The sequence below is a fragment of the Osmerus eperlanus genome, chromosome 26, assembly GCF_963692335.1.
Source record: "Osmerus eperlanus chromosome 26, fOsmEpe2.1, whole genome shotgun sequence".
Lineage (NCBI taxonomy): Eukaryota > Metazoa > Chordata > Actinopteri > Osmeriformes > Osmeridae > Osmerus > Osmerus eperlanus.
The window spans coordinates 1,277,649-1,299,387 of NC_085043.1; the positions used below are offsets into that span (position 1 = coordinate 1,277,649).

Consider the following 21,739-nt stretch of genomic DNA (forward strand, 5'->3'; position numbering starts at 1 on the left):
TTTTGTGGCACCATAAATAAAAACTGTTGCAGGATGGGTAGGTGCACTGTTACAGTGGATAGAATGAGAAAGCTGAGACAACTGACATTTTGAAATGGACCGTAGACAAAGCGGTTGTGTGGTGAATTTGACTGTATTAGGCATAATCAGCCACTCGTTTGCCATTAAGAACAAAGAACAGAAAACTCCTTCTAACCGATGACTTTGACAGTAGCCTTGGTCTTGTGGTCTCGGCAAACACAGATGTAGACTCCACTATCATCAGGTACGACCTCGTTGATCATCATCTCTACACTAGCATCTCTCTGCTTCATGTGGTACTTGTCTCCATTTTCCAGGCGATCTTCTCCCATCCTCCACTCCACAGGGACGCCAGGCTTGGAGATCTCACAGCGCAGTGTCAGGTTGTTCCCCTCGATGATCTGCACGTTCTTCAGTTTTAGTTTGAAGGTTACAGGAAGAGCTACGAAAGTGGTGTTCAGAGGTTAAATCATTTCTGCCTTGTTGACTAGGGAATCTATGGTGTGATTTCAATTGGCAACATTTCATGAAATCACACATTTATCCAAATGGTCTTGTTGATCATGGAAAAAGAACACTGTTCACATTTAGCGATTCAATAAAATAAAATAAATCCAACACTCACCGTTAACAGTGAGAGTAGATGTGGTCTCGATGTTGCCACAAATGCAAGTGTAGATATCGCTGTCTTCAGGTTTGGCATCGAGAATCCTCAGTTCGACCAGCTGCTCTCTGTGCCTGATGTGGTACTTCTCTCCATTTGAAAGGAGATCTTCCCCTCCCTTCCTCCACTCCACTGAATGTCCGGGTTTGGAGAGCTCACAGCGCAGAGTAGCGGTGTTGCCCTCCTCTATCTGGATGTTCCTTAACTTATGTATGAAGGTAATGGGGAGGGCTGAGAATATTAGAAAATAGCGAGTCAGATATGATGATATTTCTTGACCGGCCAGACTTCAAATTAAGAGGAGCTTTTCAGAAGAAAAAAAAGTCTTACCAGTGACAGTGACGGTGGCGGAGGTGGACTGGTCTGAACACACACAACTGTAGACGCTGCTGTCGTCAGGTACGGTTTTCCAGATGAGGAGCTCCAGTATGGTGTCTCTCTTCCTCATCTGAAACTTGGCTCCGTTCTTCAGCAGTTCATCGCCTTTCATCCACTTCACGGGCACCCCAGGTTTGGACAGCTCACAGCGTAGAGTCACACTGTTTCCCTCCTCCACCTGCATGCTCTTCAGCTGCTGTTTGAAAGTTATGGGAATCGCTACAAAGTAAACAGAAGCAACGTTAGGTGTTGGGTGGAACAATGCAGCAAAACATTCTCCACTCAAACTATAAAAAAATACTTTTATAATGTTTTTATAATGTTAACTAATGATAACTGAATCTTGTACACAAACGGGAAATGTGGGAAATTGTATTTCACAGATATAACAAATGTTACCGAATTTGAAAGCTTTGGTTTGTATTTGAACCTCTAACTACGGTAAATTGACATACTATACTCACAATTTGAATGCAATAGCAATCAGTTGTTGTCAGTTATTTAACCCTCGATACAAACACCAAGTATATCTACCACACCATAAGCAGCAAATAATGGAACATCAACCAAAAGTCTCCCTGTCTGCATACATGAAGCCTTCAAACATTTGGTGGACTAAGTCAATACCGTGGACTTTGAGACTGGCCGTTGTCCGGTGGTCTCTGCACAAACAGCTGTAGTCTCCTGAGTCATCTGTGTTCAGGGCTGTGATGGTCAGAGAGATGATGGACTTCCTCTGCTTCATCACGTACTTCTCAGAAGCCCTGAGGGTATCCAGGCCCTTCCTCCAGCTGTACGGAACCCCAGGGAGGGAGTACTCGCAGGTCAAGGTAACACTCTCCCCCTCCCTGGCCTCCATGGTCTGGAGACTCTGGGTGAACTCGGCTGGTATGGCTGGAACAGTCAGACGAGAGAGCCATCAAACAACTTTTGCATCGCCAACATTACCACTAACATCTCACCTCAGCCAATGGCACAATTTCAGGAAATGTGACAGGAACACTACAGTTCGTACTGAGAAGCTCCACTAAAGTCACAAAACAAAGCTCCATAACAAGAACACTAGAATGTCTAGTCTGAATAGTTCAGCCACAAAAAGCACATCACCAGAGCCCTTGGTTCTAAACTGAAAAAATACCTTATCAAATCAAGGTGCATAAATATTACTCATAAGCTTTCTTATGTTTAAAACAAGTACACTTTTCAGCCAGTGCAGTAATTGAATTTCACTTGATTAGATTTATTTAAATGACATATTGTTTACTTAAATGATGTCACCAGATAAGCCATTTATACAAGAAAGAACTCCAACTACATTTAAAATATAAAATCAAGATGATCACACTCAGTTAGATATTGAGTTTTTGCAGCGTACCTCTGACCGTGACCACAGCCTTGGTAAGGACGGAGCCTGCGCTGCACTCGTATACCCCTGCGTCATTCCTGCTGACCTCCCGGATGTTGAGCCGGGCCTCTGTCCCGCAGCGGGTGGCATAGTACTTGGACGAGTTCCACATCAGGCAGCCATCTTTGTACCACAGGATGTGGCAAGGCTTGGAGGTCACACACCACAGCACCAAGCCGCCACCCTCGATGGCCTCGCAGTCCTCCAACGCCTTGGTGATGGTGGGACGTCGTTCTTCAGGCGAATAGAGAAGAAACGTCAAATTAAATGTAACCCCCTTGGTTATTTTATGTGTGCACAAACATTTCTTGTTAAACATATGTTCACTTTTAGTGAGTCATATCTAAATTTCTTACTCGTATTGGCATCCTTGGCATTTATTCTAAAGCACCTATTATTTAATACTGCCGGTGGGTTTGTGTTATGTGTTTGGTCAATGAACGTGTCAATCGGGGGCAGTTGCACTGTTGTAATTGGTTTTCGGTTAATTTTGGTAGGGCGGAAGTTACGCCCTGTTTTGACTGACACTGTATATATATGTTATGTTGTTTTTCTTTTTGGCCTCTTGGGACGCGACCACTCACGAGAGAGGCTGGACGGTTAGCTCTCGTGGTGCGTCAATTTGAGGAGCTAGCTAGCTAAACCTAACTTCTATGTTGGTGTACGGCTATCCTCTATTGGGAGCGGTTAACGGACTGACATCAGTGGAAGTTACGATAACTTTTCACCTAGAGCAGAAGATCTACCCATAGAGGACAACGCTGGACCCGTGTGCCCTAGCATTTGAGAGGAACGCGCTGGATTGTTGTTTCAGTCGGCTAAATCCACCCGGGAGTGCAACGCTGGAAGTTTGTTTGCTTGGTTCCCCGGAGTTCGCGCCACTTTCTTTCCGCACCCGGAGCTATTGTTGCGGGGTGACATTAAAACCTTCGCTGTGGGTGAGTAGGGCCTACACGCTCTTGAGCGTGTAACATTAGCCGCTTTCGCACAGCAGCTTGGGCTGCCCCGACTCTCCACATCAGGCCTGCTGCCCCGACTCTCCACATCAGGCCTGCACCGTCAGAGACCTTTTATTAGCACTCGGTACCGAGTCGGGACATTTATTGATAAATAGCATTGCCGGCTTTAGTATTGTGTATTTGATGTGTTTGTTTATTGTGTTTATTACTGTATAAATGATGTTCATGTGATAACCGACTGTTTTGCTTAATAGCACTTATGGATGGTTGTTGTTCTTTTCGTATTTAATACGGGGAAAGTATTAGCTTTAATCATCGTGTGACTATTGACCTCGATAATAGTTTTATGACCCACCGAATCATTAAAGGGGTCATCCTTTTCAATGTAATCTTCTTGTTTCTATGTTCCTATTTATAGTTAAGTTTGCATCATCTTTTATATATTTGTTGGATTGAAGTAGCCTGTCACACACTTTACACTTATTGTAGACCATGTACATTGTTACACATTATTTACATACTCATACTAGGGTTAATTAGCCCAGTCTACACAGTTTAGAGTGTACGTTAACGAACTTAGGCGCTGTTCATAAGCAGTAAAGCAGAACAAGCGTTACATAAAATAGTAAAATAAAATAATTAAGGTAACAAATCATGATTTCAAATCTCAAAACAAGAATATCACATGTAGTTAGATGTTGAGTTTTTGCAGTGAGGGACTAGGTTGCAGTGAGTTACCTCTAACTAACAGTGAAGCATAGGACCTCTTGCTCCCGGCTTCAAAGGAGATGGTTCCTGTGTCTTTGCGGGCCAGCTGTCTGAAGACCAGCGTGTGGTAGCCGCCCGCTCCCACCTGGATTTCGTTGAGCTGGTTGGTGTAGAGCAGCGTCTCGTCCAGGTACCACTTAACGCCGCTGAAGTCGCCGGGACAGATACGACACCTGAACACAGCCGTGTCCCCCTCCAGACACTCCACATCCTCTAGCTCCTCCTGGATCAGCACCGTCTGGCCTGGGGAAGCAAAGTGCACACACGTGGTAGATGTTAAACTACAGCTGTGCGTCACTGTACAACGGTACAACGTCAGTGTTCAACGTTGTAGTGTTTGGTGATGCTCTGTAGCATTTCAACTATGGTGGTGTTCAACATTTTCGTGTTCAACATTGTAGTGTTCATCAGTGATGCTCTGTATCATTTAAACTATGGTAGTGTTCAACATTTTTCAAGCAATTCAGAATTCATGTAGCTGATTTGGGGGGGATGAGTTCCTCCCGGAACATGCCAACAGAGGCAGTGTGGCGGTTCTTCACCGTGCACGGTCAGCAGCGCCCGGCTCTGCATGGTGCCGACATCACACGTGTACACGTCTGTGTCGCCTCTTTCCAGGCCACTGATGGTGAGCGACAGGACCACGCCCTTCTGCCTCATGGTGTACTTCCTGCCCGCCCTCAGCTCCAACATGCCCTTGAGCCAGGTGACGCGCTTGGCCGGACGCCTGGTCTCGCACTCAAGGGTTGCCTTGGCCTTCTGCTCTGCCAATGTGTCCTTCAGCTCCTGCGCAAACGTGTGCTGCAGCTCTGCGGGGGGGGGGGGGGGGGGGTGGAATGGATGGGATAGTCCGTCACACACTCAACCAGTGGAGCTCTGATACAGCAGTCCAACTAAAGAGCTTCCAAATAGACACTGGTGTCATCCAGTACACTATTTATACCGTGGAATGGTACTCACCATGGACCCAATCACGAACATAAGCTTCCAATGACATTCTTCCAGTGATCATCATCAGGTATTTAGGTATCTAGCTGTGACGCCATGAGTAGCAGCTAACACAGTGACATCCAAGTACCAAGCAGAGCAGAGCATCCAAGCAGAGCAGTCTCACCTCTGACCTCCAGTCTGGCCCTTGTGGCGATGCCATCTGCCTCGCAGCAGTACTCCCCAGAGTCTCGGATGGTGGTGTTCCTGATGACCAGCCTGACCAGGTGCCCCTCCATGCTGATCTCGTACCTGGCGTTGGCTCGGATCTGGTGGCCGTCTTTCAGCCAGCGGATGGTGGCTTCGGGTTTGGTGATCTCACAGCTCAGCTCGGCGTCCTCCCCTGGGGTGGCCCTGGCGTTCAGCATGTCTCGAAACACGTGGACAGTCTTCTCTGCGTACGCGCACATACAACAGACACCACACACATACACACAGACAAAAACATACACACAAAGACACCACTCACAGTGACAAACATACACACACAAACACAGTCACAGATACACAGTTATATTTACCATCTTGTCTCTGCTATGTCTGGGTACAGAATACTATACTGTTATATTGTAGTTGAGATGTTATAGTTGCACCGTAGTTGAGATCTTATTATTATTATAATTTTCTTCTGCTCCTGGGAAATACAGGCCGTTGACTCTGACCACTGAAATACTGTTAAAACAATGAACTTCAGATCCTAGATTTTGCATTAACCCTTGTGCTGCCTTCGGGTCACATGACCCAAAGGTTCATAACGAACCATCGTTGTGTTTACCCAGTTTTACCCAATACAAAAACAAATTTAAAAAAAAATATTTTAACCTTTGCAATGTGGGGGGTCTGCGACAGCCCAACGGTTATGTTTATGTATGGGGTAAATTTGTCGCAATACGACGGTGGGTCACACGGCTGATGGGTCAGAATGACCCGAAGATAACACAAGGGTTAAACTTTCTATGAAAGCCTAAGATCTATCTTTGGATCAAAGCGTCTGCTAAAGGAACCAAACATCAAGTCTAAGTATCGTGTACAAGTATGGGAGTCATCCAATGGCTCAGGGTGGCCCGCCGTGTCTAATCAAGCACACACACCCTCACCTCTGACAAACAGCATGGTCCTGCAGCTGAGCTCTCTGATGGTGAACACCACGTCCCCAGCGTCTGACACCTTGGCGTCCCTCACGGTCATCGCGTACCGCCGGCCCTTGCTGTCCAGCTGGAGACGGCTGTTGCTGACCACAGGCTGGCGATTGACGCTCCAGCTCGGCTCGTCGCTGACCTCATGGGAGAGGACGCACTCGAAGGAGCAGCTCTCCCCTTCCAGGACTGATGCAGTCTTCATGCGCTGGACAATGATGATGTGAAGGTCTGGGTTGGACCAGACCGGAAAGTCGTGAATTGATGATCTGGGCATGTGGAGTTCTTAGTGTGCATTGTGTTGTACTGGATGTTTTTACTCATGTGTATTTGACAATGTAACAAGCCCTGTATTGAGGCAACAATGTTCCCATAACAATACATTGTCCAAGCATATTCATAAGCACAATGACAATCAAAACATAATTCCAATAGAATAGTCTCCTTCCAAACTACATGGTAATACTACAAAAACAGGACATCAAATCAGTTGTTCATCAAGGTTTTTGGTTTTGTAATACCAACCATGAACAGTGACCTTAGCCTTGGTTTGGCTGGTGCCCAGGTCACAGCTGTACTGGCCTGCATCTTCCTTGGTCAGACTGTGTACGATTAGAGTCAAGGACTTGCAGAAGTGGAGTAGCTCGTGTTTGGCACTGGCGGACAGTGGCACACCATCCTTCTTCCACACAGGAGAGACCTTCTCCTTGGAAGCCTCGCATTGCAGGCAGACTTTTCCTTGCTCCTCCCCTGCTGCATCCTCCAAAGATCTGAGGAACACCGCCGGGCGTTCTGGAGGGAAACACAGATCACGTTCATTTTAACAGAAGACAATATTCAACGTTAGACACCACGAATTACACCACTTGCCTCTGCGGAAAATATCAAATTTTTATTCTAATTTTCACATTATTTTTTAATAATGATGTTGTGTTTGTATTTGACATGACATTTGAAATGTAATTTTCATCTAGGACAATTGTATCTCACAAGGACCACAGAGCTGGTCTGACCTTTGACCTTGAGCGAGACGGTCTCCGTGACTGGGCCAGCCTTAAAGGTGACCCTGCTCTCCTGGGGGGAGAGATGTTTGATGGTCAGGCTGTGCATGGTGCCCAGGTGCTGGATCCTGGTGATGGGGCTGGAGTAGAGGCGGCTGTTGTTGAGAAGCCACTGCATATCAGCCACGACATAGTTGAGCTCACAGGCAAATGTGGCACTGTTCTCCTCCTCCACCTCCATGCTCTCTAGGTGCTTGACGATCCTTAATCTTCGAACTGCAGCCAAACAGCATGGGACAACCAGGTAGGTGAGTATAATGTGCATCTGTCTGGTGAAGACAGATGCACATTATACTTTTTTCCCTTCACTTGTGTATGGACCTCACCTTCCACACTGACAGTGGCTGTGCTCTGGGCTCCTCCTGCCAGACAGCGGTACTGACCCCCGTCCACAGCACTCACCCCCTGGATGGTCAGCTCTGCCCGGCTCCTCTCCCTCCTCATGCTGTATTTCCCACAATTCTTCAGGGCGGTGCGCCCCTTGAACCAGCGCACCACTCTGGGGGATGGGACGAACTCACAGCTCAGTGTCACCAAGCTGTTCTCCTTCACCTCCATGTCCGCCATGGGCTGGAGCACCTGTAGGGGGCGCTCTGGACAGAGAAAGGAGAGGGTTGATTTTAGGGAGGATATGAGATGATACCTTGTGGTCCAACGTTTCTAAGGTTCTGGACGTCTCACCCTTTACAGTGAGCTGTGCAGTGGAGCGGCTCTTGCCGGCAGTGAACTGAACGGGACCCGACATGGAGCTGTCGGTGGAGGAGAGACAGAGGTGATGGAGGGTGCCCTGTCTGTCTATCTGCACAGCGGAACTGCTTTCTAGAACCTTCTCCTTCAGGGTCCACCTGGGGGGCCTCCCCGAGCGCAGGTTGGTCTCTACCTGGAACAGGGCGGGCTCTGGCTCCATCACCTCCACAGAGCTCAAGCCTCGCACGATGCTGATGGCCGTCTCTGCGTCCAACACAAACACGTTGCGTCAGTAACACGGGAGCACAGAAATAAAGAAAAACACCCCAAAAAGACACAAAACAAATGTTCCAAAAACATGTCGTATGTTTGCATTCTAACGAAAAGGAATTGACGCTGTGCATGGCGCCTGTTCCAGGGTTGGTCAAGGCAACAGAAGGTGCTGTTTGGTCGAGTCTCACCCTCCACCAGCAGCTGGCAGGAGGTCTTGTCATCTCCCGCATCGCATGTGTAGGTGTCCTCGTCGGACGAGCACACGTCATCAATGGTCAGCTGGCGGTACACGTCCAGGGCGATCAACTGGTACTTCCTGCTGGGCTGGATCTGTTTCTGGTTCTTGAACCACTTCACCTGAGCATTCGGTCGGGACACCTGGCACTCCAGTAACCCGCGGTGACGATACATGGCTATCTTCACCCTCAGAGGTTTTACTATCTGCACTGGCAGCTCTGTGGAGGCAGGAGCATGCATTAGAGCTTTTCACAAACGATAACGCACAATTAAACCCCAATACAATACCCTTATCTCAAAAAGCCTGGATTGGTTGATTGTGTTCACCTTTAACTGTGAGGGTTGCGTAAGAGGAGACTCTGTCCGCCGTGAAGCGTATCTCCCCGGCATGCTCTGGTCTCACAGACTTGAAGCTCATGGTGTGAGTTTTACCTGTTCAAACAGACAACTCTATTAGCACAAGCGTCTGGATTGAGTTGAACACCAAACCCAAATTGGGACATTGTGTCAGATCACTGCTGAACTGAAAACTGCCTACTTTAAAAAAGAATTATTGAAAACTGTGACCAGGGATCACTGTTCTAATGGCTTGCCAATCTGTTAAGCAAATGTTCGAGCCCTAACCTTAACCCTAACCCTAACATTGGCAAGCCATTAGAACAGCAACCCCCGGTCACAGTTTTCGATAGGTCACCGATTGTGGTACAACACCGAGTATTCCTCACCGTCGTGTCTGATTTTGATGTTGTCGCTGGGTCTGATCCGGCTGCTGTCTCTGTACCAGCGTCCGTCCACATCCTCAAAGTTGACCTTGCACAGGAAGGACACGCTCTGGCGCTCCATCACATTAGCATCCTCCAGCTCTTTCACGATCTTGATGTCTCTGGCTGGCAGATGATCCAACGTGCACAAACAGGACAAACTGTTAGTAGCAGCTCAATCCTACAGATGATCAATCCAACTGGGATTGACAACAATAAATGAAAAAAGCAGCAATTTCTCCCTGTGCTGTACTGAGCTGTAAACAGTTATGCTCCCAGCCTACCTGTGACTGTAAGTCTGCCTGAACTTTGCACTCCATCAGCCTGGAAGGAGAACAAACCAGTGTCTCCTATGATCACCCGGGTTAGCTCCAGGGTGTGTCGCTTCCCATGGGCGCTGATACGACATGTGGGCTTAGACTTCAGTCTGACACCGTCCTTCAACCAGAGGCCATCAATGTAGGCCAGGCTGAGGGTCACTTCGAACACACAGCTGTCACTCTCACACACCTCCAGATCCTCCAAGCCCTTCACCACCTGGATCCGGTTCACTGGCACAAACGGGGAGGGTGTTTTAGCCACACGCTGACCAGTCAGACCAGACTAGACAGACAGACTGGCAGTCAATCGGCAAACAGACAGTTAATCAGACCAGACAGTCAGACGGACAGTAATTCAGTTAGTCAGTCAGATGCATTTACTTACTTGCAGCCGCTACTTTTCCACCAGACTTGTCTCCCATGGTGTGGCAGGATGGCTGGCAAAGATGCACTCTGCTGTCTTATTCTTGACACGTTAGCTGTTTACTTCTTCCCAGGATACTTGAGGTCAAACTTGAGACTAAAACCATACACTTCACGAGACTTTACCTTTTTGTAATCCTTACTCCTTGTGAATAAGAGAATCACCCTAGTCACGTCTTTTACTTAAGTGGTTTTGCCTGTAAATACAAATTCATAATCAAGAACTTTAAACTCCCCCACAGCCACGTCAACAATGCCAAAATGACTCACAGGTCCCCTCTAAAATCAACTTCTCTGCCGTCTTGACTTATTGAAATTGATGAATTATGCAACTTCTACAACTACTAGGATATTGCATCAATCTTTTCAGATTGATGGAACCCTAATAATTAGTAGCCCCAAGTTTGGGCAGCCTATCTACTAAACTCAGTTAAAAGTGTACAATGTCAAAAAACCTATTAATTAAGCATCAAGTTACATGATAAGTTTCAACAAATGGATAAACATTTACAGTAATAAATACCCAAATATTTATATAATGCGGGACAACCTAACTTGAAAAGCTCACCTTAGGCTTGGTGCATAATTGTGTTTAGCCTATTCTAGAAAAGAGTCTCTTAGCTCACTTGCCCTTTCAGTAAAACAAGAAAGAGATTACCTTTCAACAAGACAAAACTGTCCATCATAAAAAGTTTGTACAATCCTTGTCTTTTTCTCTGACAAATCCCCCAAGAGTAACAACAAAAGTTTGGCAAACAGAGAACGTGCCCATGTTAGCGGGCTGTCTCCCAGTCCCTGAAGGAGGCAGCCTGTGGCACTTTCTTTTTTTCCAGCTCTAGTAAATCCTAATGCTGAACAGCTGACATATCTCCCCCCACAGACTAGACTCCAAAATAGACCCCTTTATTTTTCTGGCCCACGTATTCTTGAGACTGCTGGAAAGCAACACTTGTCCAGTCTGCCACTATGCATACCTGTAACATTTATCCTATAAGATGGTCCAAAGATGTTTTCTCAGATTCACTGATGTCTTACAACTGTTTTGACAAAAAATTATAGAGGGGGGTAAGATTGACCTAATTGTCAGAAAGTGGAGCAACAAACTGTCCATAATCTTTTAAATGTTTGAATAAATCTAAATAAATGCTTCCTCTGCCCCAGTTTCGATAGATCAAGCTAAGAGAGGGGCCTATTGAGAGGTTCCACTGCAGCAACAGTTAAAAGGTCACACAAGATTAAGTTATATTAAGCTCTTATTTCACTGGGTGTTCACTCACTCGTTTATCCTCTCTCCATCTCTACAGAAGCTGCTCTGTGTTGAACATTGAGGTTGGCTTTGACCACACTGTGAATAGTCATAAAAATCATGGTTACTTTGTGTCCCCTATTACCCTCTAAAAGCTTCCCAATCTCACAAATGGGGGATGAATCGAAGTTTAGGACTCTAAATTGCAAGTGTCATTTCCAGTGTATAGTGTTCTACATCAACATATTTCTTGAGCTGGAAACTCCCATTCACTATTTCACAAGTCGTTCCACTGACAGATAATGCTCTACAAATAACTATTTATCTTGATCATCAGTGGGGTTCCCTGGTCCAAGCATCAAAGGAAAGCCCGCCCGCAGTTTGACTGACAAGCCCAAGTGGACCAGAGTCCCTCTAAATCCAGTGACCTCCTTATTGACAGGATGATCCCTATGCTATCCTTCCCCTGGAGAAAAACACACCATGTTTGACTCTGATTCAGCAACTGCCACTTTCAGAAGAAAAAAAAAGGCCTATTGGAAAATATTGTTTTCCTACCAACCTGATAATGAAAACTTCAAAACTTCCCAGGGTGTAGGGATGACCCTACAGATGTCTGTGAGGAGGGATCTATAGAAATAGAAACGTCTGCCCACACAAAACCCTGGTTAGAATATTAGCTGTGGAACTAAGGTGTTGACTTTAAATCACCCTCAGTAGAAAATCCCCTGATAAAAATAACTAACCATCCGAAAGGATGGTCTCATCTTTGGCATTCCCAACCAGACAACAGAAGCTTATTGTGCAATATGTAACAGAAAACATGTAGGCCTACGATACAGCACCAAACAAGCTACTTTACAAACAGAAGACGGGGCTGTCAATGGAGCGTAGAATAAAGTGAGTTAAAAATAAAGAGATGCTGAGGGAACCAAAAGCAATGTGAGGATGTGTTGACTGAATTTAGAACTTGCCAAAACAGCTGAACTCTCCACCTAAGCCCCTGAGGGCTCATTGGAAGTGGCTTGACGTGTGGCTCACATTTCCTGTGTCCAAACTCTCCTCACAGAACAGTGGCAGCCTTAACTAGAGAATCGAGCTCTATCCAAAACTATAAATCTACTCTCTAACATGTCATTGTAGTATTTGGAAAATACATTGAGTGTAATGTATGGTTTGTAAAAATAGCATGTGACATGCTACATAGGGCAGAGACATTACATGATGCTTTTTAAGGGACAATTTACAGATGATCAATCGATAGAGTGGCATTCTACATCAATGCAGCCCAGTTTTGTAGACCTGAGTCTAGCTCTATTGGCGTAAGATTAGACGCCCTTGACAGTCTGTGGAACAGAGCTTTCACACTTCTAATTCGAGTCTGGCCTTGGGCTGGCATCTGCGCTCCAAGTGGGCTAGGTTTCTGAGCTGGCTGGGACACCAAACTTCACGTTTGACATTCAAACTCTGGACATGCATCGAACTCCTTGCTACAGACCTGTAGGTGACTCTGCCGGGGAAAAATATCCTAGTGAGCTGGGTTAGGACATGTCATAATTCAAGCTCTGGTGACATCATATCATCACACTACATAGTAAAGGAGACCAACAGAGACACGATGACAGTGGTTTAGTGAGCATAAACCAATGCTCTTTCAAGATCCATTTTCAGCAAGGAAAAAAACATTTAGCACATTTAGCACATTCCCTCACAGTGTTTCAGTGCCCAATTTGAGTCGGGAAGACATGGCGTTATATAGATCTACCAATGGAGCCAATGACTGGAATGGCGTGCCTTAGTCAGCATGTCACTGTTTCGCACCATGGTAACAGCAGATGGAATGAGGCTTGTCACTATGCTAGCTTGGCTATAACCAGTTATATGTGGCTCTTGTGAGGCGAGTCCATGCTCTCTAGAAAAGGAAACACCTCCACAGGCTGACATTATTCATGATGAGGAAGTGACGGAACATCAATAGCAGATTATATATATGTTTATTTTTTTCTTCTTGTGCATCAATTTAAATGAAATTGTTGTTACACATTCACTTCAACATAGTGTGTTGTTATAACGGTAGTGTATGCTCATAGAACTGGGAGTGTTTTTATTTTTTCCCTTTTTTCTTGGTGTCCTTGCCTCCCTTTGTGGGAGCCTCCTCTTCTCCCTCCTTTCCTGAAGCAGCCTTGGCCCTCTTCTTGCCCAGTGGGGTTTTAGCATACCAGCTCTGAGAATAAATACATGTTTTGATTTTTTCAGCCAACAAAGTAGAATATTGAAATAAATCCTGTCAAATCTCATTGGTCTCAACCAAACCTTGAGGGCTTCCTCCTCATCCTGGAACACTGGGTCGATCTTAGCCAGCGGAGCCACGAACTCCGCGGCGGTCAGGGGTCTCTTGGCGAGCTGCTGGACGCGTCGCTCCGTGAGAATCCTGCGCAGCACCTGCACCATGTGACCCTGGGTGTAGCCGTCTGAGATTTTGGCCAGGGAGCTGAGGTCCAGAGCTCTGGTCACCTCGCCTCCACACTTTCTAATCAGCTGCTTCCACATGACTAGGCAGGGGAGTACCCAGCAGGCATCAGTGTGGCGTTCTGGTTATGTTCCAGTCAGGACGTCTTATTACTGAACACAACCTGCACAAGACGTTGGTTTATCCAACATATTTGAAACTGACCTAAATTCAATGTGTTTATTTGAATGAATCATGTTTTCTTCTCATCAAACCTGCCATGTAACCTGACATTATGTGATGATCAGTGGTAGAACATTTGACTTCAGATCGAGAGGTCACTGGTTCAAATCCCCCCTGTCGCTTTGGATAAAAGCCTCTACTAAATAAATACATTATAATTATTGTAGCCAAGTGTGATTCGAGAGTTGATTTTAACTATTTCACAGCAGTATTGAACCATTTAACTGGTTTGCACCAAATCAGTACAGATTCGTCAAAGTTGCTAAGATTACTTCAGATAAATAGGTCTTGTAACCTTTGCTCATCAACCAAACTCCATAGAACCAACCTGTGCTTTGTGAGGAGGATAGCCCAGGTAGATGGAGAGATTACATTTTAACTTTCATAATGATATGGTACTGTGCTATATACTGTAGGTACTTATTTATACCAAAATAAGTACCTACCTACTACATATACTGTATGTTGTCCAAACAGAGTAGGTTACATTATAACACAAGAGACAGGTACAGTACCATATCTTGAGGCGTAATCGGGCCGTGGGATCAGCACAATTTTGTTGTACACCTTGCAGAGAGATTTAAGATCTGCACTCAGTGGATCTCTCGTGGTCCCCACCACCAGCACCCGGTCCTCCCCTTTGATGGATTTGAGGATTTTGGGAAGGTCTTTCTTCAACCGTTTAGGGTCTAACTGCACGTGACAAGAGTGAAGACATACACATGTTTGGAACAACATCTCTAGGTGTACGACGTACGCAACAGGTGGTAAAGTAGTTACGGTCACCTCTTTCTCTTCCTTTGGGACTTTCTTGTAAAACATTTTTTCGGCGTTGCCGATCCACACTACGGACGGTTGCATCAATCTGGCAACCTGCACACAACACGAACCGATACATGAATCTGTTAATCAATCAACTATCACCCCCCTCTCATCAAGGCTTCCCCCTTTCGATGTGGTGTACCTTGAACACCATGTGGAGCATGAGTGCAAGGCCGTTCTTGCCCGGATATTTCCCTGCTAGATTCGGGGGTGACAGGTCAAATAGGTTGGCACCCGTCTCCTGGCAGACCGCGTGGACAAGCATCCTCTTGCCAACACCCGCAGGGCCGGCTAACAGGATGGCCTTGACCAGAGGAGACTTCTCATGAACAACCTGCGAACCTGCGCATACACACACACACTGCTATTCAAACCCCATGAGCCTATGTCTATGTCTAGAGAACTGTACTGTAAAGCTATACAAAGCCCTCAACCAAAACTAAGTAAGCAGCTAGACTCACCTAAAGGCAAAACTGCATACAGAGTCATGATTTGCCGAACGTCCGACAGTGAGGGCATGGGTTCAATGTCTGTCTGTCTTAATGTCGTCCCCAAGTAACTGTAGTCACCTGGGAAAACAGACAGTTTAGTCAGGTAATCCCTGGAAAATCTTTGGAAAAGATGCAAAGCTTTGCTTTCCAGATATTGGCGTTTGCAGTATCTTTCCTTGAGAGCACTTTCCCATGAAATATTATATTCCGGTGGATATACAGTAATCTGTTCTTGTGCATTGAGGTGCGACGGATGTGGACGTTCTCCAATCAAGGGCATTGAAAGACAGCATGCTTCTGGGCAAAGAGGTCTTACCTATGTACTCCTTTAGTTTTATAGGATCGGCCTGTTTTAATAAGCCCTGTTCCACCAGCTCTTGATATAGGGACTCAACTGTCCTGTTGGATTTGAATACATCATTGTGAAATGTCAGTGCTGCACTTATCAAGAACAAAGCATATCCACCAGTAACTTGCGGAATTGTTACAAGAGAGAGCGCACTCAAGCCTCACCTGTCAGCAGTGAGATCTTTGTCTTTCTTCTTCTTCTTTCCACTTTTAGAACCCTTCTTTTTCTGAAGAACAAAACAAAAGTACCCATCCACGCTACAGAACCGAACTGACTTACAAGTTCAGACATAAGAAAAAAAAAAATCACATTGTTTCAATGCCTTTAACATTGTCATTATTTGGGGTTGCTGATGAAGAATGCGTCAGTCTTTAGGTTCATCACCTTGGCGTTGCCTTTTGCTTTGCCGCCTTTGTCTTTGTCCACAGCCAGTTTCCAGTTGGCCAGTTCCTGCCGCATCAGCTCGTCCACCTGTGTTGAGCAGCGTAATCGTGACTGGAGGTAAACACTAGCTTGGCTGGACATTTCAGCTTGGGGACAGCAGAGGGATATATATATGCTGTATATCAAACCTATTTTGCATTTAGATGACTCACCTGCAGTCTAACCTCCACCTCAATCTCTTTCCTCTTCTCCTCCTTGATCAGTTCGGCCTCGTGCCTCTGACTGAAGTTTTTGGACTCGCTGCGGTTCTGCCACACTTCTGACAATTAACAGGGTAATCTTGCTGCTTTAACGTCATGGAACGAGCGTGTGTTTGACAGATGTATGTTGACAACTTTTGTGTGGTGCGGTTTACCTGCGAAAGTCTTGTGTGCCACCTCCAAGTCTGAGAGGAAACCTGAAGGCAACATTTTCAAACCTGGCTCCTCCTCCTGAGGGTCAATGAGAAGACAGCATCCAGTGCGTTACACATTAGTTCAAATGAATCAAAATAACAACTTGTTTAATCCGTTTTGTGTCATGTAAGCAATGGCAATGATTTTAAATGCTTTCAAGTTGGCACGAATCCAGGCAGTTCACTCCTTTCACGCTGAACGTTCTCCACACAAACCTCTTCTCCTGCCTTCCCCTTCTCTTTCTTCCCCTTCTCCTTCTTTTCCTCCTTCCCTTTGGGCTTTTTGTTGGCATCCTCCTCTTCTTTCGCTGCCAGTTCCTCAATTAACTACATTCATGAAAAGCATATGCACTTAAGTAGTCTAAACATTACACAGTGTTATTACAATATGATTTGTTTGAAGGAGTTAAGCACCTGTTGAGGTGTTTTCTCAGCAAAGATGAGAGATGAACCGCCATCCTCCTCGTCTGGATAGTCAGGAAAAGTTCCTGTTGCGTCGCTAATAAAAACACATTGAGGAACATGTATTGTTACTCCAACTAATGCTAGCTCACAATAAGTATCAATACTGATATGGTATGCCATTTTCTCCATCTTATGCAAAAATCATCAATGCAGAAAACAACCATTGTCCTAATAATCTCATCTTGATTTTACTGGCATTCAATGAACCACTGGCGAATCTGGTCCTTCATTGTCTCCCGCATGTCAGGGCCCTCCACCTCTCTGAGTTTTTTGGTAATAGTCACAATGGACTTTTGGTAGTCCTCTTCATGTTCCTTCTGCTTAGCCCGTCGATAGGATTGATTGGCCAAGGCAGCAGCTTTGGCAGGATAGGGCTGGGTGTGGCTTTGGTCCAGGGCCTGAGAGAGGAAGCAAACAACCTTATACCCTAGCTCCATCTACAGCTGAAAACGACAACTACCATCAAGTACAACACAGCATAACTGATGATTAAATGAAGATGTATTTGACCCGCACTTCCAGAGACCAATAATTGTAGAAATTTCCAAGTAATTAAGGTGCATTCAATTTATTTTTCCTCACACTTGGTCCACGTGTGCATTGGATTCTTTGCGGTGGATAAGACATAACAAGCACCCCCAAATACTTAGAAATAGGTAACAGACCCAAGTCTGACTTACCATGCCTAGAAATAGCATTTCCTCTTCTCGTTCTTTCCTAGTTTTCTTCCTCTGAATGTAACCTTTCCAAGTCTGTCAGGAAAGGCAACAAATCATACTGTAGACATGCTCACACACAATACAGGAATACAGCCACATTTGCTCATACCAAGGGTTTATACTACCTTTTGGATGCGGACAGCAGCTATGTCGATGGCACCTGCCCCCAGATCTCTATCCTTGGCTCTCCCCTGCCTCTCCTCATCCCTCTGGATCTCCCTCATGAACTTGGCTCTGAGGCGTCCCTGCCGAGCTCTTTCCGACACCTGAATGATCTTTATGGCCTCCTCCAAATTGAGGGCCCGCAGTCCTACTGACTAATGTTTAAATATACAGTTAAAGTGGAGTCAGGTGAAAGGAGTCAGGTGGCTGAGCGGTTAGAGAATCGGGCTAGTAATCAGTTGTGTCCTTGGGCAAGGCACTTCACCCTACTTGCCTCTGGGGAATGTCCCTGTACTTACTGTAAGTCGCTCTGGATAAGAGCGTCTGCTAAATGACTAAATGTAAAGTGGCTGTAAAGCAGAACTGAACATGAGTTTTAAGTTCATCACACCACAGAAGAATGTGTTGTTAACTACCCATCCAAATTCGAATGAAAAAAAACACAGACAAGTTTGTTAAATTAGGCTTTGAAATTGTGAGAAAATCAGCAGTCTTCTCTGCTTGATACTGGGGGGGCGTGTCGCCTGAAGGAGCTGAATCTCCGCCCCCTCGAATGTATTGAATTTAGCAACAACAGCAACAACTAGCTAAATCAATTGCAGATATCAGAACAGACCTACCTGCAGTCTGAGCGTTTTATGTGTTAATTGCTTTGTCTTTGCATCGTACCAGCTGAGTAACAGAATGCAGGTTATATAAACCGTCTGTGATCTGACGTAGATATGTGGCTGTGACGTGGATAGGTTGGGTTTTGCCCCGCCTATACAAAACCTGAGCTGAAAACGGGTGAGAAACTGTTCAACGGTCTAACTCCACATTTCAGTGCAACAAAGTTTTTGCGCTTTCCACATGCTTTCAGCAACTCATTTCACACGTATATAATGTACTGAGAAGCAAATCATGGAATTTGCTTAACAGCACCTTTAAGAGCATACTGTACATAGGGTCACTGTCCTCTGATGTTAATGGACACTTTCACTAATTCAGACTCAAGAGAGAACAGTTTCAAGCCTGAAGAGTGAGCACTCACTTTGGGTTTTTCTACAACTTCCATCTTGTTGAGGATTTTAGAGAGCACCTTCCCTCTATCCTGAAGCACTTTGCTGCGTTCACTGATGAAGTAACGTGGGATGGGGATCTCAATGTCTTCCTATGGAAAAACACAGGACAAGACAAAAGCTTTAAAAAAAAAAAAGATTAAATCATCAGGACAGCAGAGATAAAAAGCCTTCCAAATTCTTTGTTTGGGTTCATGTTTACGGTACACAATATTTAACAGCAGAGTTTCACTGCACAAACTCACAGGGGTGAGCTTTAAGTCTTGGACTACATCATCCATGTAGTGGTACTCAGAGAACTCTTTCTCAACCATCTCGTTCTTGAGCTCAAGCACCCTCCCCATGACTCCATCCAGGACCTCCCGAATCACGCGCCTCTTCTGTGGGTGGACCATCTGATCGTAGCACTCTTCCAGCTGCCTGAAGATCTGGACGTAGCGCACATACAAGGTAGCCAAGCGCTGGAAGAACACTACCCTGTCCCTCTCTGGGCGAGGGGGTTGGGCAGGGACTTCATGTAACAGAAGGTCATTCAGCTCCACTTGGGCATGATCCCAAAATGTATTGTATGTGCTGGGAGGAAGAGAATGTATGTTACTACTGCTGATCTGATACTGGTACTTAAAGAAAAGATAATAAATGATCTTCTTGCTAAACTTACAAAGCAAAAAAGATTTATATTAGTTATAATAGTTGTAATTATATATATTCTTTTTTTTATAAGTACATTGTTCAACATTGGTTTAAAGGTTAATGTGAATATTTTTCATGTGAAGTTAAATAGGTTGCTAGAATAAGAAATTAAATAAGGCATTATTTAATATTGGCACAAACGTAGCAAGCTACTGTAGCATTTGCAAACACGCTATTCTACTGTAACCTAGCGTTACTTGCTTTCTGTTACGTAGACTAGCTAGTGCTAGCTAGCTTAGCTCGCTGGAGATACACACCTGTGAGACATTACGTTTTTCTTCAGTCAATAAAATAAATGTTTTTCTGTTCGACAACACAACGGCAAAAGTCACTCTACAAATCAACAGACATCGTTCTGCTATCAGCTAGATACTTAACGTAGATGCACACACTGAGTGAACTTCTCCAGGAACCTGAAGGAGAACTACTGTCTCTATAGCAACAGTGTCTTGTTGGATCACGTGTAGTCAACACGGGTGCAACACATGGTGCAACATAATGTTGAATTAAAAGCACATCTTTTGATCCACATCCTATTTTGTTAGGCTATATCCTAACAATACAGTAAGATTTATCGACCATGTTTCAACTTCATTTGGAGGGACCGAATAAATTACATTCTAAAATGTGTAATAGACATTCTCAAATTAAACATGGAATAAACATTTTTATAGCCTAATATTAATATAAAATTGCATTTTAGTTTGTCCCTACAACACTGACAAAATTGCTATGAAATTCTGCTTTTAAATAGCCTACAGGTGTTTGTTCATTTTGTTCTTTAGATCAGAAATAACAAGGGATAAACAGAAAATAAGCCTACGTCTATACTTTTAGATTTCAATTTTTTTTCTTAGAAGTCTGCTACTCCAATTCCAGGAAATGTGAGAACTTCATGTTATGTGTTTTGAATTTAGCTATTTTTAGATAGATAACCCTCGACACATTAACCTACACATTTTACAGAATTGCGTCCACTTCTGTATGTTGGTTACTATCACAAATTATCACGGGTAAGACTTCACGGTTCTGTCATAAAAAAAATGTAAAAGATGTTTTATGTGTTGATTTTCTGCATGTAACCAACCTTGCAATCACGCTCTGCCACCAGATGTCGCTCTTATTTGTCATCTAGAACTTGCTGACAATATTGTAAACAAAACTACTGTGTAGCCTACCTAATAGTAATAAAGTTAGTATTAGTAGCCTATAATCAAATATCATATAAATTATCATAATGTTAACACAGTAGTTGTAAGGCGATTTTGTTTTATGTTTTAAGATAACATTATCTTAATTAGGATACATCATGAAGAGGCCATAGCCTAGTCTTCCAACAATGTCGTGGCATTACAAGAAATTCGACAAGCACACACACACACGCACACTATTAATGTCTGATTATCTGACATTATCAGAATAAATTAAAATGTAACTGATTAAATACATCTTGCATTCTCAACTTACAATAGCTGGAACCATTTTGAGCGCTGTTCTTAAAAGCGCATTTTCAGCCGCGCTTAGGTGATCACAAGACCTGAGGCTATGAACAAAAACATCGACACAGCAATTAACGGACACTAGTCAACTGTAACTTAAGAAACACCTCTGCCTCCATCAAGTTTCGCAACTTTGGAACTATAGTTGCCTGTCTATTGTACCACACACGTGTGCTCTTTTCAGGATAGGAGTTTTGTTCAATGGACATCTTTAAGTAGCGTGCTTTGTGTTACCCGTTCACGAACATGCAGCGTTGTCCTGTAGTTAGTGATGTCCTTCTACCTCTTCTAGAGATGGTTTTGAGCGTCAAGGAGGGGCGCATGCCAAAGGGAGCGATCACCGGCTGAAGAAATTGAACCGAAGATGTCAACATTGCTTACCACCCACTCGAAATCGATTATATTACATTCAAGAATCTCGCACATCGTATAAAACGGGACGCATGATTTCCAAAGAGACTGCAGTAAACGCTATCAGCTCTGTTCTCTTTATCATCGACAGCACTGTGCAAGGGGAGATATTTTTTTGAGAAACCGTGTCCACTTTTGAGGATATAAAAATCTTCCGTTAACCTACGTGTAAGTTTGAGTTGTTTAAAGTTTATTTATCTTTTTCTTGGATTTG

General features: G+C 44.6%; 3 protein-coding genes across 7 annotated transcripts in view; all 3 read right to left on the reverse strand.

The window, feature by feature from the left end:
* Nucleotides 1-8,994, reverse strand: part of obscna (obscurin, cytoskeletal calmodulin and titin-interacting RhoGEF a) — a 52,299-nt gene extending 43,305 nt beyond the window's left edge. The window contains exons 1-14 of the mRNA XM_062452220.1: nt 8,904-8,994; nt 8,528-8,794; nt 8,061-8,330; nt 7,706-7,972; nt 7,332-7,595; nt 6,844-7,110; nt 6,365-6,549; nt 6,280-6,312; nt 5,310-5,571; nt 4,738-5,004; nt 1,691-1,957; nt 1,016-1,282; nt 647-916; nt 252-463 (exon numbers count right to left, since the gene is read on the reverse strand). Of these exons, the coding sequence (XP_062308204.1) occupies nt 252-463; nt 647-916; nt 1,016-1,282; nt 1,691-1,957; nt 4,738-5,004; nt 5,310-5,571; nt 6,280-6,312; nt 6,365-6,549; nt 6,844-7,110; nt 7,332-7,595; nt 7,706-7,972; nt 8,061-8,330; nt 8,528-8,794; nt 8,904-8,994 (3,189 nt within the window). The remainder of the gene's footprint in view (nt 1-251; nt 464-646; nt 917-1,015; nt 1,283-1,690; nt 1,958-4,737; nt 5,005-5,309; nt 5,572-6,279; nt 6,313-6,364; nt 6,550-6,843; nt 7,111-7,331; nt 7,596-7,705; nt 7,973-8,060; nt 8,331-8,527; nt 8,795-8,903) is intronic.
* A 272-nt stretch (nt 8,995-9,266) lies between these two features.
* On the reverse strand, nt 9,267-10,883 carry LOC134012680 (obscurin-like protein 1). The gene is made up of 4 exons (XM_062452221.1): nt 10,739-10,883; nt 10,043-10,277; nt 9,622-9,888; nt 9,267-9,463 (listed from the first exon to the last, which is right to left on the reverse strand). The coding sequence occupies exons 2-4, from the start codon at nt 10,077-10,079 to the stop codon at nt 9,267-9,269; spliced, it is 501 nt and encodes a 166-aa protein (XP_062308205.1). The 5' UTR covers nt 10,080-10,277; nt 10,739-10,883.
* A 2,421-nt stretch (nt 10,884-13,304) lies between these two features.
* Nucleotides 13,305-21,309, reverse strand: zgc:153738 (uncharacterized protein LOC558115 homolog). 5 transcript variants are annotated; one of them, XM_062452799.1, is made up of 19 exons: nt 21,083-21,309; nt 19,168-19,495; nt 18,895-19,014; nt 17,828-18,019; nt 17,664-17,735; nt 17,176-17,381; nt 16,933-17,017; nt 16,735-16,845; nt 16,480-16,555; nt 16,277-16,383; nt 16,065-16,151; nt 15,845-15,906; nt 15,648-15,730; nt 15,302-15,409; nt 14,983-15,182; nt 14,805-14,891; nt 14,534-14,711; nt 13,640-13,878; nt 13,305-13,550 (listed from the first exon to the last, which is right to left on the reverse strand). In XM_062452799.1, exons 2-19 carry the CDS (start codon nt 19,315-19,317, stop codon nt 13,431-13,433), a joined length of 2,283 nt encoding a protein of 760 aa, XP_062308783.1. In that variant the 5' UTR covers nt 19,318-19,495; nt 21,083-21,309; the 3' UTR covers nt 13,305-13,430. The 5 variants fall into 5 exon arrangements, with proteins under 5 accessions (XP_062308783.1, XP_062308782.1, XP_062308781.1 ...); XM_062452798.1 differs by lacking the exon at nt 21,083-21,309 and adding an exon at nt 19,873-20,047 and having other exon boundaries at nt 14,983-15,035; XM_062452797.1 differs by lacking the exon at nt 21,083-21,309 and adding an exon at nt 19,873-20,047 and having other exon boundaries at nt 14,983-15,038.
* Nucleotides 21,310-21,739: the final 430 nt, after the last annotated feature.

Coding starts and splice junctions, on each gene's coding strand:
- zgc:153738 (XM_062452796.1), bottom strand. Junction 15,907..16,064: donor AAGCAAAAGGCAACGCCAAG/GTGATGAACCTA, acceptor TTTGTTCTTCAG/AAAAAGAAGGGTTCTAAAAG. Junction 13,551..13,639: donor ATGAGGAGGAAGCCCTCAAG/GTTTGGTTGAGA, acceptor ATTTATTCTCAG/AGCTGGTATGCTAAAACCCC.
- LOC134012680 (XM_062452221.1), bottom strand. CDS start 10,079: ATGGGAGACAAGTCTGGTGGAAAAGTAGCGGCTGCAA. Junction 9,889..10,042: donor TGGAAAAGTAGCGGCTGCAA/GTAAGTAAATGC, acceptor CGTTTGTGCCAG/TGAACCGGATCCAGGTGGTG. Junction 9,464..9,621: donor AGGCAGACTTACAGTCACAG/GTAGGCTGGGAG, acceptor ATCATCTGCCAG/CCAGAGACATCAAGATCGTG.